The sequence below is a fragment of the Crinia signifera genome, chromosome 8 (assembly GCF_055691185.1).
Source record: "Crinia signifera chromosome 8, ASM5569118v1, whole genome shotgun sequence".
NCBI classification, from domain to species: domain Eukaryota; kingdom Metazoa; phylum Chordata; class Amphibia; order Anura; family Myobatrachidae; genus Crinia; species Crinia signifera.
In genome coordinates, this window is record NC_139224.1 from 177,813,323 (window position 1) to 177,835,524 (window position 22,202).

A 22,202-nucleotide genomic window follows, 5' to 3' on the forward strand; every position below is an offset into this window, starting at 1 on the left:
GCGCAGCGAGGCGAGCAGACACGGAATACGAGCCCGAAGCGTGGCGAGCGGACACGGATTACTTTACATGTATTCTGCGTCCCCTCGTGGGGCTCGCTGCGCTCGCCACACTATCTGTTATTTCCAGGAACTTTGTTCCTGCAGATGGGTGTGGTACGGGACTCCGACAGTCATTATCCCGACAGTCATTATCCCGACATCGGGATCCCGACTGCCCGGAGTCAGACAGCATGGCGAGCGCAAAAAAGCCCCTTGCGGGTTCGCTGCGCTCGCCATGCTGCGGGCACAGTGGCTCGCTTCGCTCGCCACACCTATTCTATTCTCCCTCTATGGGGGTCGTGGACTCCCACGAGGGAAAATAGTGGGTGGCCGTCGGGCACCCGGCTGTCGGCATTTTGACAGTCGGGATCCCGACGTCGGGTAAATGACTGTCGGGAACCTGTCCGGCACCCCTGCAGATATGGGCTGGTTCCTGCTCATTCTGACATTATCCTCGCTGGATCCTTATCTGTAACCCTGTAACCCATTGTCCCCAGCTGTAGAACCCTCCATTGCACCGTATATTATATGTGTGTGTGTGTGTGTGTATATATATACACACACACATATATACTGGGGACTTCCTCACAAAAAAACGACAAACAGCCGATTAATGTTGACGTTTCAGCCCTTTATTCGGGCTTTTCTGTTTGTAAGCTGTTTTGAGAATAAAGGGCTGAAACGTCAACATTAATCGGCTGTTTGTCGTTTTTTTGTGAGGAAGTCCCCAGTGCCGCGGTTCCTGATATATATATATATATATCTATATATCTATATCTCCAGATGGATTCCCCAGCACATACAGAGCAGTACAGGCCGTGCTTGTCTGCGTCATGTAAGGGGCCCAGCGCACCTCTAGCCTCGCTACATGTTTCCTCACTAAGGTCACTTCCGTTCCCAGTATCCGAATATCCTGACTTTATCCCCTGCATCCTGCAGTAATGAGCCCCAGCAGTGCCATCACTATATAAGGAGAACGGGATCTCGGGGAGGAATGCTGCAGCGCCGGCCTATGTACAGCTAAATTCCAGCATTCCAGGGCCTCAGCCAACGCTTCCCCTGGTTATACACCAGCCTGTCCCTGGTTCCCTCATGTTATCAGTCATTACTGAGAGCTGGGCCATCAGCGTATGGGGACCCGCAGCCACAGAATAAATATTGGTTACACATTATCTTAAGTGTAAAAGAAAAATACAGAAGATATTCTATAAATCTTGTTACATTGCCCAGATTAGCATTTGTTTTAAACAAATACATTGCTTAGCAGTCACACCCTGTATTAGGACCTGTGACCTGTCTCACTGCAGGCAGACACCTTACTGATAGCGCTATGTGTTCCTGCACAGTAAGGATTAGAACCTGTGACCTGTCTCACTGCAGGCAGACACCGCACTGATAGCGCTATGTGTTCCTGCACAGTAAGGATTAGGACCTGTGACCTGTCTCACTGCAGGCAGACACCGCACTGATAGCGCTATGTGTTCCTGCACAGTAAGGATTAGGACCTGTGACCTGTCTCACTGCAGGCAGACACCTTACTGATAGCGCTATGTGTTTCTGCACAGTAAGGATTAGAACCTGTGACCTGTCTCACTGCAGGCAGACCCCGCACTGATAGCGATATGTGTTCCTGCACAGTAAGGATTAGAACCTGTCACCTGTCTCACTGCAGGCAGACACCACACTGATAGCGCTATGTGTTCCTGCACAGTAAGGATTAGAACCTGTCACCTGTCTCACTGCAGGCAGACACCACACTGATAGCGCTATGTGTTCCTGCACAGTAAGGATTAGAACCTGTGACCTGTCTCACTGCAGGCAGACACCGCACTGATAGCGATATGTGTTCCTGCACAGTAAGGATTAGAACCTGTGACCTGTCTCACTGCAGGCAGACACCGCACTGATAGCGATATGTGTTCCTGCACAGTAAGGATTAGGACCTGTGACCTGTCTCACTGCAGGCAGACACCTTACTGATAGCGCTATGTGTTCCTGCACAGTAAGGATTAGGACCTGTGACCTGTCTCACTGCAGGCAGACACCTTACTGATAGCGCTATGTGTTCCTGCACAGTAAGGATTAGGACCTGTGACCTGTCTCACTGCAGGCAGACACCTTACTGATAGCGCTATGTGTTCCTGTACAGTAAGGATTAGGACCTGTCTCACTGCAGGCAGACACCTTACTGATAGCGCTATGTGTTCCTGCACAGTAAGGATTAGGACCTGTGACCTGTCTCACTGCAGGCAGACACCTTACTGATAGCGCTATGTGTTCCTGCACAGTAAGGATTAGGACCTGTGACCTGTCTCACTGCAGGCAGACACCTTACTGATAGCGCTATGTGTTCCTGTACAGTAAGGATTAGGACCTGTGACCTGTCTCACTGCAGGCAGACACCTTACTGATAGCGCTATGTGTTCCTGCACAGTAAGGATTAGAACCTGTGACCTGTCTCACTGCAGGCAGACACCGCACTGATAGCGATATGTGTTCCTGCACAGTAAGGATTAGAACCTGTGACCTGTCTCACTGCAGGCAGACACCTTACTGATAGCGCTATGTGTTCCTGCACAGTAAGGATTAGAACCTGTCACCTGTCTCACTGCAGGCAGACACCACACTGATAGCGCTATGTGTTCCTGCACAGTAAGGATTAGGACCTGTGACCTGTCTCACTGCAGGCAGACACCTTACTAATAGCGCTATGTGTTCCTGCACAGTAAGGATTAGGACCTGTGACCTGTCTCACTGCAGGCAGACACCTTACTGATAGCGCTATGTGTTCCTGCACAGTAAGGATTAGAACCTGTGACCTGTCTCACTGCAGGCAGACACCGCACTGATAGCGCTATGTGTTCCTATTAGGCAGAGCTCTGTAGTAGTGTAGTAACGCACGCTTCCTATGCAGGAGCAAACAGCTTGATCAGTAAGGTGTCTGCTTCTAGTGGTACAGGTCATGGGTTCTAATACAGGGTGTGACACGTGCACATATTATAGCTAGAATACAGAGAGTGTGATGTCTACGGTCCTGCTGGGAGGGGGAGTCACAGAAGCAATATCAACGGCCTCCATTAATTGAATCAAACTGGCAGGGGAGGGGAGGTTCCCCCTTGGGAGCAGGAGCCTGGCAGCAGATGACTCCATTGCCTCTCAGAGTTGCACCTTGTGGTCTGATGTGTGGCATACACCAAAATTGGAAAGAAGAATTATTGTCTCTTAGATGGCATGCATGAAGAGATACATTACATTTATGGTATAGTGCCCCCCTGGCACACACCAGCCTGCCCCTGGCATATGTGGTATAGTGCCCCACCTGGCACACAGCAGCCTGCCCCTGACATGTGTGGTATAGTGCCCCACCTGGCACACAGCAGCCTGCCCCTGACATGTGTGGTATAGTGCCCCCCTGGCACACCCCAGCCTGCCCCTGGCATATGTGGTATAGTGCCCCACCTGGCACACAGCAGCCTGCCCCTGAGATGTGTGGTATAGTGCCCCACCTGGCACACAGCAGCCTGCCCCTGACATGTGTGGTATAGTACCCCCCTGGCACACACCAGCCTGCCCCTGACATGTGTGATATAGTGCCTCGCCTGGCACACAGCAGCCTGCCCCTGACATGTGTGATATAGTGCCCCCCCTGGCACACACCAGCCTGCCCCTGACATGTGTGATATAGTGCCCCCCCTGGCACACAGCAGCCTGCCCCTGACATGTGTGGTATAGTGCCCCGCCTGGCACACAGCAGCCTGCCCCTGACATGTGTGATATAGTGCCCCCCCTGGCACACACCAGCCTGCCCCTGACATGTGTGGTATAGTGCCCCCCCTGGCACACACCAGCCTGCCCCTGACATGTGTGGTATAGTGACCCCTGGCACAAAGCAGCCTGCCCCTGACATGTGTGGTATAGTGCCCCCTGGCACACAGCAGCCTGCCCCTGACATGTGTGGTATAGTGCCCCCCTGGCACACACCAGCCTGCCCCTGACATGTGTGGTATAGTGCCCCCTGGCACGCAGCAGCCTGCCCCTGACATGTGTGGTATAGTGCCCCCTGGCACGCAGCAGCCTGCCCCTGACATGTGTGGTATAGTGCCCCCCCTGGCACACACCAGCCTGCCCCTGACATGTGTGGTATAGTGCCCCCCCTGGCACACAGCAGCCTGCCCCTGACATGTGTGATATAGTGCCCCCCCTGGCACACACCAGCCTGCCCCTGACATGTGTGATATAGTGCCTCGCCTGGCACACAGCAGCCTGCCCCTGACATGTGTGGTATAGTGCCTCGCCTGGCACACAGCAGCCTGCCCCTGACATGTGTGATATAGTGCCCCCCCTGGCACACACCAGCCTGCCCCTGACATGTGTGGTATAGTGCCCCCCCTGGCACACACCAGCCTGCCCCTGACATGTGTGGTATAGTGACCCCTGGCACAAAGCAGCCTGCCCCTGACATGTGTGGTATAGTGCCCCCTGGCACACAGCAGCCTGCCCCTGACATGTGTGGTATAGTGCCCCCCTGGCACACACCAGCCTGCCCCTGACATGTGTGGTATAGTGCCCCCTGGCACACAGCAGCCTGCCCCTGACATGTGTGATATAGTGCCCCCCCCTGGCACACACCAGCCTGCCCCTGACATGTGTGGTATAGTGCCCCCTGGCACACAGCAGCCTGCCCCTGACATGTGTGATATAGTGCCCCCTGGCACACAGCAGCCTGCCCCTGACATGTGTGGTATAGTGCCCCCTGGCACACAGCAGCCTGCCCCTGACATGTGTGGTATAGTGCCCCCCTGGCACGCCCCTGGCACGCAGCAGCCTGCCCCTGACATGTGTGGTATAGTGCCCCCTATCACGCAGCAGCCTGCCCCTGACGTGTGGTATAGTGCCCCCTGGCACACACCAGCCTGCCCCTGACATGTGTGGTATAGTGCCCCCCTGGCACGCCCCTGGCACGCAGCAGCCTGCCCCTGACATGTGTGGTATAGTGCCCCCTATCACGCAGCAGCCTGCCCCTGACGTGTGGTATAGTGCCCCCTGGCACAAAGCAGCCTGCCCCTGACATGTGTGGTATAGTGCCCCCTGGCACACAGCAGCCTGCCCCTGACATGTGTGGTATAGTGCCCCCCTGGCACACACCAGCCTGCCCCTGACATGTGTGGTATAGTGCCCCCCTGGCGTACAGCAGCCTGCCCCTGGCATGTGTGGTATAGTGCCCCCTGGCACACACCCTGAATTGTATACACAGGGATTGGTTTCAGACACATACTGAGGGGGAAATGTACTAAGACGAGACGTCTAATTTAACTGGGATATTGCTACGGGCAACCAATCAGATTCTACTTCTTATTTATTTAGCACATTCTAATGTGCTAAATAAATAAGAAGTAGAATCTGATTGGTTGCCCGTAGCAATATCCCAGTTAAATTAGACGTCTCGTCTTAGTACATTTCCCCCTCAGTATGTGTCTGATACCAATCCCTGTGTATACAATTCAGGGTGTGTGCCAGGGGGGCACTATACCACATGTGTCAGGGGCAGGCTGGTGTGTGCCAGGGGGGGCAATACCACACCTGTCAGGGGCAGGCTGCTGTGCGCACACCAGGGGGCACTATACCACACATGTCAGGGGAAGACTGCTGTGCGTACACCAGGGGGCACTATACCACACATGTCAGGGGCAGGCTGCTGTGCGTACACCAGGGGGCACTATACCACACATGTCAGGGGCAGGCTGCTGTGCGTACACCAGGGGGGCACTATACCACACCTGTCAGGGGCAGGCTGCTGTGCATACACCAGGGGGCACTATACCACACCTGTCAGGGGCAGGCTGGTGTGCGTACACCAGGGGGCACTATACCACACATGTCAGGGGCAGGCTGCTGTGCGTACACCAGGGGGCACTATACCACACCTGTCAGGGGCAGGCTGCTGTGCGTACACCAGGGGGCACTATACCACACATGTCAGGGGCAGGCTGCTGTGCGTACACCAGGGGGGCACTATACCACACCTGTCAGGGGCAGGCTGCTGTGCGTACACCAGGGGGCACTATACCACACCTGTCAGGGGCAGGCTGCTGTGCGTACACCAGGGGGCACTATACCACACCTGTCAGGGGCAGGCTGGTGTGCGTACACCAGGGGGCACTATACCACACCTGTCAGGGGCAGGCTGGTGTGCGTACACCAGGGGGCACTATACCACACCTGTCAGGGGCAGGCTGCTGTGCGTACACCAGGGGGCACTATACCACACCTGTCAGGGGCAGGCTGCTGTGCGTACACCAGGGGGCACTATACCACACCTGTCAGGGGCAGGCTGCTGTGCGTACACCAGGGGGCACTATACCACACCTGTCAGGGGCAGGCTGCTGTGCGTACACCAGGGGGCACTATACCACACCTGTCAGGGGCAGGCTGCTGTGCGTACACCAGGGGGCACTATACCACACCTGTCAGGGGCAGACTGCTGTGCGTACACCAGGGGGCACTATACCACACCTGTCAGGGGCAGGCTGCTGTGCGTACACCAGGGGGCACTATACCACACCTGTCAGGGGCAGGCTGGTGTGCGTACACCAGGGGGCACTATACCACACCTGTCAGGGGCAGACTGCTGTGCGTACACCAGGGGGCACTATACCACACATGTCAGGGGCAGGCTGCTGTGCGTACACCAGGGGGCACTATACCACACCTGTCAGGGGCAGGCTGCTGTGTGACAGGGGGCACTATACCACACCTATCAGGGGCAGGCTGGTGTGCGCACACCAGGGGGCACTATACCACACATGTCAGGGGCAGGCTGCTGTGCGTACACCAGGGGGCACTATACCACACCTGTCAGGGGCAGACTGCTGTGCGTACACCAGGGGGCACTATACCACACCTGTCAGGGGCAGACTGCTGTGCGTACACCAGGGGGCACTATACCACACCTGTCAGGGGCAGACTGCTGTGCGTACACCAGGGGGCACTATACCACACCTGTCAGGGGCAGACTGCTGTGCGTACACCAGGGGGCACTATACCACACATGTCAGGGGCAGGCTGCTGTGTGACAGGGGGCACTATACCACACATGTCAGGGGCAGGCTGCTGTACACCAGGGGGCACTATACCACACATATCAGGGGCAGGCTGCTTCTATGCCAGGGGTCACGATACCACACATATCAGGGGCAGGCTGCTTCTATGCCAGGGGTCACGATACCACACGCGTCGGGAGTGGGCTGCTGTGCGTCAGCGAGCACTATACCACACATATCAGGGGCAGGCTGGTGTGAGCCAGGGGGCACTATACCACACACGTCGGGAGTGGGCTGCTGTGTGCCAGGGGGGCACTATACCACACACGTCAGGAATGGGCTGCTGTGCGCAGGGGGGCACTATACCACACACGTCGGGAGTGGGCTGCTGTGCGCAGGGGGGCACTATACCACACACATCGGGAGTGGGCTGCTGTGTGCCAGGGGGCACTATACCACACACGTCGGGAGTGGGCTGCTGTGCGCAGGGGGGCGCTATACCACACACGTCGGGAGTGGGCTGCTGTGCGAAGGGGGGCACTATACCACACACGTCGGGAGCGGGCTGCTGTGCGCAGGGGGGCACTATACCACACATGTCAGGGGCAGGCTGCTGTGCGTACACCAGGGGGGCACTATACCACACCTGTCAGGGGCAGGCTGCTGTGCGTACACCAGGGGGCACTATACCACACCTGTCAGGGGCAGGCTGCTGTGCGTACACCAGGGGGCACTATACCACACCTGTCAGGGGCAGGCTGGTGTGCGTACACCAGGGGGCACTATACCACACCTGTCAGGGGCAGGCTGGTGTGCGTACACCAGGGGGCACTATACCACACCTGTCAGGGGCAGGCTGCTGTGCGTACACCAGGGGGCACTATACCACACCTGTCAGGGGCAGGCTGCTGTGCGTACACCAGGGGGCACTATACCACACCTGTCAGGGGCAGGCTGCTGTGCGTACACCAGGGGGCACTATACCACACCTGTCAGGGGCAGGCTGCTGTGCGTACACCAGGGGGCACTATACCACACCTGTCAGGGGCAGGCTGCTGTGCGTACACCAGGGGGCACTATACCACACCTGTCAGGGGCAGACTGCTGTGCGTACACCAGGGGGCACTATACCACACCTGTCAGGGGCAGGCTGCTGTGCGTACACCAGGGGGCACTATACCACACCTGTCAGGGGCAGGCTGGTGTGCGTACACCAGGGGGCACTATACCACACCTGTCAGGGGCAGACTGCTGTGCGTACACCAGGGGGCACTATACCACACATGTCAGGGGCAGGCTGCTGTGCGTACACCAGGGGGCACTATACCACACCTGTCAGGGGCAGGCTGCTGTGTGACAGGGGGCACTATACCACACCTATCAGGGGCAGGCTGGTGTGCGCACACCAGGGGGCACTATACCACACATGTCAGGGGCAGGCTGCTGTGCGTACACCAGGGGGCACTATACCACACCTGTCAGGGGCAGACTGCTGTGCGTACACCAGGGGGCACTATACCACACCTGTCAGGGGCAGACTGCTGTGCGTACACCAGGGGGCACTATACCACACCTGTCAGGGGCAGACTGCTGTGCGTACACCAGGGGGCACTATACCACACCTGTCAGGGGCAGACTGCTGTGCGTACACCAGGGGGCACTATACCACACATGTCAGGGGCAGGCTGCTGTGTGACAGGGGGCACTATACCACACATGTCAGGGGCAGGCTGCTGTACACCAGGGGGCACTATACCACACATATCAGGGGCAGGCTGCTTCTATGCCAGGGGTCACGATACCACACATATCAGGGGCAGGCTGCTTCTATGCCAGGGGTCACGATACCACACGCGTCGGGAGTGGGCTGCTGTGCGTCAGCGAGCACTATACCACACATATCAGGGGCAGGCTGGTGTGAGCCAGGGGGCACTATACCACACACGTCGGGAGTGGGCTGCTGTGTGCCAGGGGGGCACTATACCACACACGTCAGGAATGGGCTGCTGTGCGCAGGGGGGCACTATACCACACACGTCGGGAGTGGGCTGCTGTGCGCAGGGGGGCACTATACCACACACATCGGGAGTGGGCTGCTGTGTGCCAGGGGGCACTATACCACACACGTCGGGAGTGGGCTGCTGTGCGCAGGGGGGCGCTATACCACACACGTCGGGAGTGGGCTGCTGTGCGAAGGGGGGCACTATACCACACACGTCGGGAGCGGGCTGCTGTGCGCAGGGGGGCACTATACCACACACGTCGGGAGCGGGCTGCTGTGCGCAGGGGGGCACTATACCACACATATCAGGGGCAGGCTGGTGTGCGCAGGGGGCACTATACCACACATATCATGGTGTGAGCCCCATCTCTCACATTACAGCACCATATCAGACATACGACCAATGTAATAAATACACCAATTACCAATGGGCGTCCTCTGTAATATATCTCCTCCTCCTCTCTGCAGACAAACTGAAGGCCCAGCTCAAAGAGGACAAGTCCGAAGGGGGAATTAACTACAGAAGTTTAAGAGCGACGTCGGCCAAAAACGCCAAAGTCCTGGAGGATGTCTGCACTGATTATTTTGCTGCAACTGAAGTAAGATCGATCATTTCATATCGATATATAGACAGTAGGCCGTGGTTACTCTAGAGACTAGCCAATTACACTAAGCTACCAACAGTTCACATTTCCTATATCACCTAGCTGCTGCACAGGTGCACTCATTACTCACTGACACATTTTAAAAGATGCACTGGTGGAGCTAATTACTTCACTTGTGATTCTGGGAGGAGACCTCGAAATCATTAACTGTTGGCAGATCTCGAGGCTGGAGTTGGCTACCCTAGCTTTAACCAATCACACCCATGCATAGGAAGGACGTGGTTCCCCCAGCCAATCACATCGATGCATAGGAAGGACATGGTTCCCCCCAGCCAATCACACGGATGCAGAGGAAGGACGTGGTTCCCCAAGCCAATCACACGCACGCAAAGGAAGGATGTGGTTTTCCCAGCCAATCACACACATGCATAGGAAGGACGTGGTTCCCCCAGCCAATCACACCCATGCATAGGAAGGACGTGGTTCCCCCAGCCAATCACACCCATGCATAGGAAGGGCGTTGTTCTCCCAGCCAATCACACCCATGCATAGGAAGGGAGTGGTTCCCCCAGCCAATCGCACCCATGCATAGGAAGGGCGTTGTTCTCCCAGCCAATCACACGCATGCATAGTATACACGCTGACTACAGCAGAACGTGGTTCCCCAGCCAATCACACACATGCATAGTATACACGCTGACTACAGCAGGACGTGGTTCCCCCAGCCAATCACACGCATGCATAGTATACACGCTGACTACAGCAGGACGTGGTTCCCCCAGCCAATCACACGCATGCATAGTATACACGCTGACTACAGCAGAACGTGGTTCCCCAGCCAATCACACGCATGCATAGTATACACGCTGACTACAGCAGAACGTGGTTCCCCCAGCCAATCACACGCATGCATAGTATACACGCTGACTACAGTAGAACGTGGTTCCCCAGCCAATCACACGCATGCATAGTATACACGCTGACTACAGCAGGACGTGGTTCCCCCAGCCAATCACACGCATGCATAGTATACACGCTGACTACAACAGGACGTGGTTCCCCCAGCCAATCACACGCATGCATAGTATACACGCTGACTACAGCAGGACGTGGTTCCCCCAGCCAATCACACGCATGCATAGTATACACGCTGACTACAGCAGAACGTGGTTCCCCAGCCAATCACACGCATGCATAGTATACACGCTGACTACAGCAGAACGTGGTTCCCAGCCAATCACACGCATGCATAGTATACACGCTGACTACAGCAGAACGTGGTTCCCAGCCAATCACACGCATGCATAGTATACACGCTGACTACAGCAGAACGTGGTTCCCCAGCCAATCACACACATGCATAGTATACACGCTGACTACAGCAGGACGTGGTTCCCCCAGCCAATCACACGCATGCATAGTATACACGCTGACTACAGCAGAACGTGGTTCTCCAGCCAATCACACACATGCATAGTATACACGCTGACTACAGCAGGACGTGGTTCCCCCAGCCAATCACACGCATGCATAGTATACACGCTGACTACAGCAGAACATGGTTCTCCAGCCAATCACACACATGCATAGTATACACGCTGACTACAGCAGAACGTGGTTCCCCCAGCCATTCACACGCATGCATAGTATACACGCTGACTACAGCAGAACGTGGTTCTCCAGCCAATCACACACATGCATAGTATACACGCTGACTACAGCAGGACATGGTTCCCCCAGCCAATCACACGCATGCATAGTATACACGCTGACTACAGCAGGACGTGGTTCCCCAGCCAATCACACGCATGCATAGTATACACGCTGACTACAGCAGGACGTGGTTCCCCCAGCCAATCACACGCATGCATAGTATACACGCTGACTACAGCAGAACGTGGTTCCCAGCCAATCACACGCATGCATAGTATACACGCTGACTACAGCAGAACGTGGTTTCCAGCCAATCACATGTGTAATCATTATCCTGACCACTGCGTTTCCTTTATTGCTGCACTGTAACGGTTGTGTCTACAGGCGCTATAACTGTGACGTTATGTGAGGGCGGAAGTTGCAGATGTCCTCACAGCGGTTTTTATTTTATCTATAATTTCTGTAGTGTAGGTTATTTTATTTCAGCTGGATTGTTCGCTCGCCACACTATTATATTCCCCCTCCAGGTATACGTGGACCCAGTGCATGATGGGAAATGTCAAAAGGCAGAAGTGATTCTAGCCGCAAGCGTACTGTAACTGCTCACTAACTCCAGTTCCTCTCCTAACCTGATTGTAGGATGGGGCGCTGGTGTACACCGACTGGAAGATGGAAAAAGACGGGGATACGGGGCGGCTTATAAGTAAGTTGGGGTGAAATCTGCAAAGTTACATTTTGGGGGTGCCCCACCCCCAGATTCCCATCTATACCTATCCTTACAGAGAACGCGGGTCAGCGGTCACACATAAAGTATCCAATTCGGTGGCACTCAGGAAAACAAAGCCGCGTTGATTACAAACATTTTAAAAAAAATTCAATCTTTCGTCGTCAGGGTACAAACCGTTACATGACCATATGTCACCTTCTAAACCATCAGCACCCGCGCTCCCACAAATCGTCCAGGACTGCCGCTACCGGAAGTGGACGCCCGTACAAGACGTCGCACATAGCCGGAGCCTGCTGCCGGGCAACCATGTCAAACAAACACATTAAAAACAAAGTCGCTCCTGCGGCCGGACAACAGTTTGAGCAAGTGTGCTGATATACATATAATAACCATATATAACAGTGTATATATTATATCAAGTAACGATAATCCATATCATCCAATAATTCATTTAGAATGTGACCATAGTCAATATCATTAAATCCTTATACAATAATGGCCATCATCTAGACAGGGTACCTACAGTGTCACATTTTAACATCAATGTTAATTAACCCTGATACTTATGTATCAGGGTTAATTAACATTGCATTGTACAAGCACCCTGATGGGTGATCACTATGTTAAATGCACCCCCATTGTTAACGGCACCCCCACTTTCAACGCCAACCCGAAGCATGGCGGCGGTACGCCTCCCCCGATCTTTTCATACCCCCCCTATCCACGTCGGTCTAGAGTTGATGTTATATAGTGTTGCGAGCGCAGCGAGCCACCGAGCCCGAATCATGGCGAGCGCAGTGAGCCCCACGAGGGGACACTGATTACTTCACATGTATTCCGCGTCCCCACGTGGGGCTTGCTGCGCTCGCCATGATTCGGGCTCGAAAATCAACTCCACGCCGACGTGGATAGTGGGGGTATGAAAAGGTCGGAGGACGCGTACCGCTGCGCTCGCCACGCTTCGAGTTGGTGTTGATAGTGGGGGTGGCGTTAACAATGGGGGTGCATTTAACATAGTAATCACCCATCAGGGTGCTTGTACAATTAAAAATCGCATCGCATACCTTAATTAGTGGTATGCGATGCGATGGGCACCGTGATAATACACAAGTACCAACGAAAGATTAAATTTTATCAAAAAGTTGGTAATCAATGCGGCTTCGTCAAGCCTTTATCTGTGATCTATATATATCTATCTTTGTGGAGTAGCACTCCTCTACCTCCCGGACCGGGGCTCAATAACAACCTGTTGATGGTGGCACTCGCGGTACAAGAACAACTTGTCCTGAGTACGAAGTGTGATTAAAGAAATGTTGACTATGACAAGACGTGTTTGAGAGATAATTTAACGTTAGTGCCACATCAACAGGATATTATATAAGAGTGTGTGTGTGTGTGTGTGTATATGTGTGTGTGTGTGTGTGTGTGTGTGTGTATATATATATATATATATAAAATTATACACACTAGTAGGCCCGCTCAAAGCAAGTGCTTCGAAAGCTAGTCTGCTACCCTGTGATTGCCTCTGTGTTTGTGCATGTGTGAGAGAGAAAGAGACGTAGTTTCACTCACTGCCAACAGATAGATATATATGAGAGAGAGAGTGGCCATCCACTGAGGCAGGACTTGTAGATAAGGGGTGTGGCCATCCACTGAGGCAGGACCAGTAGATAAGGGGTGTGGCCATCCACTGAGGCAGGACCTGTAGATAAGGGGTGTGGCCATCCACTGAGGCAGGACCTGTAGATAAGGGGTGTGGCCATCCACTGAGGCAGGACCTGTAGATAAGGGGTGTGGCCATCCACTGAGGCAGGAACTGTAGATAAGGGGTGTGGCCATCCACTGAGGCGGGACCTGTAGATAAGGGGTGTGGCCATCCACTGAGGCGGGACCTGTAGATAAAGGGTGTGGCCATCCACTGAGGCGGGACCTGTAGATAAGGGGTGTGGCCATCCACTTAGGCGGGACCTGTAGATAAGGGGTGTGGCTGTCATCCCAAAGAGATAATTTATAGGTCAGGAGCGGCGCTGCGCATTGGAGCAAAGTCCTGATCAAGCGTCCATAAGTAACCTGTCCCCAATGGTAAATAAAGGCTCAGAGCGTTTCCCCGATGATCTGTATTCCAGATGTTTGTGCAGGACTAGAAGGTCTTGTAGTTCTCGCCACAGGACAGCTGCCTCTGAGTAATGGAGAAGAGTGATAATGTAATGGTGAAACGCGTGCGAGGCGTTATCAGTGTCACTAGTGTGGCCGCCATTTACCGTGTGTGTCTGTTGTTTGCAGGTTCTAGACCCACACAAGCGCACATCATACATGACGGCCTGGTCCACACCGTGCAGAGGTCTCCATTCCTGAAGGACATTGTTCTCACCGTCGGAGGCTGGAACTTCGCCATATGGAGAGAAGGAGTCACTGTAAGTGCGGCGGCGCCATGTATCCCGTTACTTCCAGTTACCATGGTGACAGGTCGCACCCGATGTCTCATTGTAGCCGGGCTGACGGTAATTAGATATAAGCTGGTAAATCGTTCCCAGGACGTTATACCGGGGAGTGGGCGTCATCCCATCCCGAGCGGTCATTGTGCTCACTGCTGTATTATTGCTGCGGTTAATAATTTAGTGCCATCCTTCTCACGCTTACGGCCATATGTACTAAGCCTTAGTAAGTGATAAACTACCAGCCAATCAGCTGCTAACTCCCAATTCCCAGGCTGTGTTTGAAACCTCAAACGAGACACAGGAATCACCCCAGGTGATAAAAGCGCTTATGGGGTGGGCTGTTAAGTGGGCTGCTCACACAGAGGGGGGGTTCAGTCCCCTAACAACAAGGTATGTAGAAGAAAAGAAAGGGGTTTGTGGAGCGCTCAGAATGTAGTATTTAAAAAAAAATATATAATAAATTTTAAAAATAATAAATTGAAATAATCAATTGGGTATCACATGAAAATATAAATTCATTTAATTAATTGCATTAATAAAAACACAATTATTAATAGAAATAAGTAAAAATAGATATTGCACTAATATAATATACTCAATGGCATACAGTAGACCACTTATTGGGGAAATGGGAAAGTTGAAAGGACAATGGATACTTAAGTGAGTCCCGCTTGTTCCAAGATTGCGCTCTCCTCCCGTTGGATATTGTAGTCCCCACAAAGGGAAGGGGGAGTGAGCGGGCGGCGGGGCATCCTACATCCGCCCGCTCACTCCCCAAGCCTCCACCTCCCCATACACCCGGAAATGGGGGCTCTAATAAAGCGCACATAAATGCTTGGCTAAGAATATAATGAACCGCTTTATTGGATGCATGCGTTCCACCGGCCGGAAGTTGGACAGTTTATATACTCTATATTTTACTGTGATTTCCATACTATGACTGCCTCCTATAGGATTCCCCTACATTTGTCTTATTTAAGGAATGTAGGGACGCTTATTATTAGTATTTTTTACATGATCAATTGGGTAATTGTTTTCTGTATGTGATAATGCACTTCCTGTTAGTGTGTATATAAACCCAGAGCATACTAACTGTGGCACACCTTTGATAAAGTTGTCTTAGCACAACGAAACACGTCAGTAAGAACCACAATCCTTGGACTCTGGACACTACTCAATCCACCCCCTTGAACCAGCTGCTCCTCCTGTCCCCCCACGGACTACCCCATCACTTTTCCGGAACCCCTAAACTGGATATACAAATTTGGGTAACCACCACCTGCATAATCCTTGGAGCCAATCCGAGACGTGAGGAATTCCATCTTTTGCCCACCAGTGGATATAAGAATCAAGGTCTCCAGCAGGGTACACGGACACCCTAAATACCAGTCGAATCCGGATCATCCCCACTCCCCCTTCCCTTTGTGGGGATTACAATATCCAACGGGAGGAGAGCACAATCTTGGAACAAGCGGGACTCACTTAAGTATCCATTGTCCTTTCAACTTTCCCATTTCCCCAATAAGTGGTCTACTGTATGCCATTGAGTATATTATATTAGTGCAATATCTATTTTTACTTATTTCTATTAATAATTGTGTTTTTATTATATGCGATTAATTAAATGAATTTATATTTTCATGTGATACCCAATTGATCATTTCAATTTTTTTTTTTTTATTTATTATATATATTTTTTAAATACTACATTCTGAGCGTTCCAAAAACCCCTTTCTTTTCTGCTACATACTGTGTTTGAAACCTCACTCTCCATTTTATCAGTTTTCAAGGCTTAGTACATCTGGCCCTTAGTTCTTAAAGCGCACGGACACTCCAGGTTTTGGGAATATCCATGGCTGAGCACAGGTGATTTGATTTAACCATCTGTGCCCAAGCAGGGATATTCCTCGGGGAGGTGGGAGAGGAGTATGAGAAGCTCTGGGCTAGACTGCACTCTTCCTTCCAGACCGGGCCGATCCTCCAGTCCTGCTGCTCCCAGAAGAGACTGACGGCTGCCCACTGGTCATTGTCCCGAGCTGGGGTCTTCTACATTGGCAAAGAGGATGGAAACGTGGACATATGGGACTTATTGGGGAAGACGCATGAGCCCTCCCAGAGCCAGAACATAACGGCAGCGGCTATCACTTATATCAAACCCTCCATTGTCTCAGGTGAGTGGCTGGGATGTGTGCTGGACAATATGTACATACATACATACATGCGCAGTGCATACATACCAACAGACATACGTACAGTACATACATACATACATACATACAGTACATACATGCATGCGCAGTGCATACATACCAACATACATGCGCAGTGCATACATACCAACAGACATACGTACAGTACATACATACATACATACATGCGCTGTGCATACATACCAACAGACATACGTACAGTACATACATACATACATACATACATGCATGCGCAGTGCATACATACCAACAGACATACGTACAGTACATACATACATACATACATGCATGCGCAGTGCATACATACCAACATACATGCGCAGTGCATACATACCAACAGACATACGTACAGTACATACATACATACATACATACATGCGCTGTGCATACATACCAACAGACATACGTACAGTACATACATACATGCATGCGCAGTGCATACATACCAACAGACATACGTACAGTACATACATACATGCGCAGTGCATACATACCAACAGACATACGTACAGTACATGCATACATGCTCAATGCATACATACCAGCAGACATACGTACACTGCATACATACCAACAGACAGACATACGTACAGTACATACATACATGCACAGTGCATACATACCAACAGACATACATACAGTACATACATACATACATGCGCAGTGCATACATACCAACAGACATACGTACAGTACATACATACATACATGCACAGTGCATACATACCAACAGACATACGTACAGTACATACATACATACATACATGCGCAGTGCATACATACCAACAGACATACGTACAGTACATACATACATGCGCAGTGCATACATACCAACAGACATACATACAGTACATACATACATGCGCTGTGCATACATACCAACAGACATACGTACAGTACATACATACATGCGCAGTGCATACATACCAACAGACATACATACAGTACATACATACATACATACATGCGCAGTGCATACATACCAACAGACATACGTACAGTACATACATACATACATGCACAGTGCATACATACCAACAGACATACGTACAGTACATACATACATACATACATACATACATGCGCAGTGCATACATACCAACATACATATGTACAGTACATACATACATACATACATACATACATGCACAGAGCATACATACCAACAGACATACGTACAGTACATACATACATACATACATACATGCACAGTGCATACATACCAACAGACATACGTACAGTACATACATACATACATACATGCGCAGTGCATACATACCAACAGACATACGTACAGTACATACATACATACATACATGCACAGTGCATACATACCAACAGACATACGTACAGTACATACATACATACGTATACATACATACATACATGCGCAGTGCATACATACCAACAGACATACGTACAGTACATACATACATGCGCAGTGCATACATACCAACAGACATACGTACAGTACATACATACATACATGCGCAGTGCATACATACCAACAGACATACGTACAGTACATACATACATACATACATGCACAGTGCATACATACCAACAGACATACGTACAGTACATACATACATACATGCGCAGTGCATACATACCAACAGACATACGTACAGTACATACATACATACATGCGCAGTGCATACATACCAACAGACATACGTACAGTACATACATACATACGTACATGTACGTGCTATTATTCATCCGCCAGAGGGCTGTGTACCAGCTGCATCACTGCCGTTTACAGGGATTCCTGGCAGATGTTACACATTCCACCAACCAGCTGCTGTGGGACTACACATCCCAGCATGCCCTTCCACAGTTTTGCATTATGACCATGCTAAAACTGTGCTAGGACATGCTGGGATCCATAGTTCTACGGCAGCTGGAAGGTGACATGCTACCGCTAGTGTAAAGAAAGAGACGGCATGAGGAGCGCTTGCTGGGCTTTGTAGTGTCGGTGTGGTTTCTGGGCCGATTCCTGAGACTACATTATTCAGCGCAGTCTCCTCGTGCATCTAACTGGCAGTTTTGTTGTGAAAAAAAAAAGATTTCTGGGGCAAGAAGAGTCTTGTGGGACCTGGTGTGCCAAGAGGGCGACATCCCATACATTCCCCATTTACCGACAGTTACTGCGCTGTATTCCCCCGTCACACCTATACTGCCAGTTACTGCGCTGTATTCTCCCCTCACACCTATACTGCCGGTTACTGCGCTGTATTCCCCCTCACACCTATACTGCCGGTTACTGCGCTGTATTCCCCCTCTCACACCTATACTGCCGGTTACTGCGCTGTATTCCCCCCTCACTCCTATACTGCCGGTTACTGCGCTGTATTCCCCCCTAACACCTATACTGCGCTGTATTCCCCCCTCACACCTATACTGCCGGTTACTGCGCTGTATTCCCCCCTCACACCTATACTGCCGGTTACTGCGCTGTATTCCCCCCTCACACCTATACTGCCGGTTACTGCGCTGTATTCCCCCCTCACCCCTATACTGCCGGTTACTGCGCTGTATTCCCCCCTCACCCCTATACTGACGGTTACTGCGCTGTATTCCCCCTCACACCTATACTGCCGGTTACTGCGCTGTATTCCCCCCTCACACCTATACTGCCGGTTACTGCGCTGTATTCCCCCTCACACCAATACTGCCGGTTACTGCGCTGTATTCCCCCTCACACCTATACTGCCGGTTACTGCGCTGTATTCCCCCCTCACCCCTATACTGCCGGTTACTGCGCTGTATTCACCCCTATACTGCCGGTTACTGCGCTGTATTTGCCCCTCACCCCTATACTGCTGGTTTCTGCACTGTATTCCCCCTCACCCCTATACCGCCGGTTACTGCGCTGTATTCCCCCCTCACACCTATACTGCCGGTTACTGCGCTGTATTCCCCCTCACACCTATACTGCCGGTTACTGCGCTGTATTCCCCCCTCACCCCTATACTGCCGGTTACTGCGCTGTATTCCCCCTCACCCCTATACTGCCGGTTACTGCGCTGTATTCCCCCTCACCCCTATACTGCCGGTTACTGCGCTGTATTCCCCCCTCACACCTATACTGCCGGTTACTGCGCTGTATTCCCCCTCACACCTATACTGCCGGTTACTGCGCTGTATTCCCCCTCGCCCCTATACTGCCGGTTACTGCGCTGTATTCCCCCCTCACACCTATACTGCCGGTTACTGTACTGTATTCCCCCCTCACCCCTATACTGCCTGTCACTGCACTGTATTCCCCCCTCACCCCTATACCGCCGTTTACTGCACTGTATTCGCCCCTCACCCCTAAACTGCCGGTTACTGCGCTGTATTCCCCCCTCACACCTATACTGCCGGTTACTGCACTGTATTCGCCCCTTACCTCTATACTGCCGGTTTCTGCGCTGTATTCCCCCTCACCCCTATACCGCCAGTTACTGCGCTGTATTCGCCCCTCACCACTATACTGCCGGTTACTGCGCTGTATTCCCCCCTCACCCCTATACTGCCGGTTACTGCGCTGTATTCCCCCCTCACCCTTGTACCGCCGGTTACTGCGCTGTATTCCTGGCACCCAATAAGGCAGAACACCCGGACGTCTCCCATATGTGGGTTACACTGTTGGGGTCCACATCTCATCATCTATATTATTATTAATAAACCGTGAGCCGTCGCTGATGAGATTCGCGCTCTTTGTGTCCCTGCAGGGAAGCAGCATTTCCTGGCACTGGCCGATGACAACGGAACGCTGCACGTCCTGGAAATACCTTGGACCCTACATCACCCCTCCGCCAATGAGGTTTGTTTCGTGTTACTTCTATATAGGAGACAAAACATTGTGGGCCCCAGAGCAATGGGGCCGCTGTACCAATACTTCCAGAGACCCTCCCCTCACTAATGCCTCTTTCATGTACCCAGAGTGGAGGCAAAATTACATGTTATACCGAGTACCAGACCTGCAGCGGAGCTTTCTCCAGAGGGTCATTGGGATTCCCCTGTGGGCCAGTCCCCACCCTGTGTGTTGGCAGCAGTGCCCACCGGGAATACCCGTGGGCCAATTTCACCCTTTTTGTAGACAGCGGTGCCCACTGGGGATTCCCCCGTACTCTTGTGTGCCAGTCCCACCATGTGTGTGGGCAACAGTGCCCGCTGGGGATTCCCGTGGACCAGTCCCACCCTGTGCGTAGACATCGATGCCCACTGGGGATTCCCCTGTAACCCTGTGTGCCAGTCCCACCCTGTGCGTAGACATCGGTGCCCGCTGGGGATTCCCCTGTAACCCTGTGTGCCAGTCCCACCCTGTGTGTAGTCAGCGGTGCCTACAGGGGATTCCCCTGTACCCATGTGTGCCAGTCCCACCATGTGTGTAGGTAACAGTGCCCGCTGGGGATTCCCGTGGACCAGTCCCACCCTGTGCGTAGACATCGGTGCCCACTGGGGATTCCCCTGTAACCCTGTGTGCCAGTCCCACCCTGTGCGTAGACATCGGTGCCCGCTGGGGATCCCCCTGTAACCCTGTGTGCCAGTCCCACACTCTGTGTGTAGACAGTGGTGCCCGCCGGGGATTCCCCGGTACCCCTGTGGACCAGTCCCACCCTGTGTGTAGGCAGCAGTGCCCGCTAAAGATTCCCCTGTGGGCCAGTCCCACCCTGTGTGTAGACAGCGGTGCCCGCCGGGGATTCCCCGGTACCCCTGTGGGCCAGTCCCACCCTGTGCGTAGACATCGGTGCCCACTGGGGATTCCCCTGTAACCCTGTGTGCCAGTCCCACCCTGTGCGTAGACATCGGTGCCCGCTGGGGATTCCCCTGTAACCCTGTGTGCCAGTTCCACCCTGTGTGTAGTCAGCGGTGCCTACAGGGGATTCCCCTGTACCCATGTGTGCCAGTCCCACCATGTGTGTAGGTAACAGTGCCCGCTGGGGATTCCCGTGGACCAGTCCCACCCTGTGCGTAGACATCGGTGCCCACTGGGGATTCCCCTGTGTGCCAGTCCCACCCTGTGCGTAGACATCGGTGCCCGCTGGGGATCCCCCTGTAACCCTGTGTGCCAGTCCCACACTCTGTGTGTAGACAGCGGTGCCCGCCGGGGATTCCCCGGTACCCCTGTGGACCAGTCCCACCCTGTGTGTAGGCAGCAGTGCCCGCTAAAGATTCCCCTGTGGGCCAGTCCCACCCTGTGTGTAGACAGCGGTGCCCGCCGGGGATTCCCCGGTACCCCTGTGGGCCAGTCCCACCCTGTGCGTAGACATCGGTGCCCACTGGGGATTCCCCTGTAACCCTGTGTGCCAGTCCCACCCTGTGCGTAGACATCGGTGCCCGCTGGGGATTCCCCTGTAACCCTGTGTGCCAGTCCCACCCTGTGTGTAGTCAGCGGTGCCTACAGGGGATTCCCCTGTACCCATGTGTGCCAGTCCCACCATGTGTGTAGGTAACAGTGCCCGCTGGGGATTCCCGTGGACCAGTCCCACCCTGTGCG

General features: G+C 52.8%; 1 protein-coding gene across 8 annotated transcripts in view; it reads left to right on the plus strand.

The window, feature by feature from the left end:
- Positions 1-22,202, plus strand: part of DNAI3 (dynein axonemal intermediate chain 3) — a 100,979-nt gene that overhangs the window by 77,127 nt on the left and 1,650 nt on the right. For all 8 annotated transcript variants that reach the window (XM_083157883.1, XM_083157889.1, XM_083157886.1 and 5 more), the window contains 5 exons: positions 9,550-9,680; positions 11,979-12,042; positions 14,350-14,480; positions 16,471-16,675; positions 20,434-20,525. In XM_083157883.1, coding sequence (XP_083014009.1) covers positions 9,550-9,680; positions 11,979-12,042; positions 14,350-14,480; positions 16,471-16,675; positions 20,434-20,525 — 623 coding nt within the window. The remainder of the gene's footprint in view (positions 1-9,549; positions 9,681-11,978; positions 12,043-14,349; positions 14,481-16,470; positions 16,676-20,433; positions 20,526-22,202) is intronic.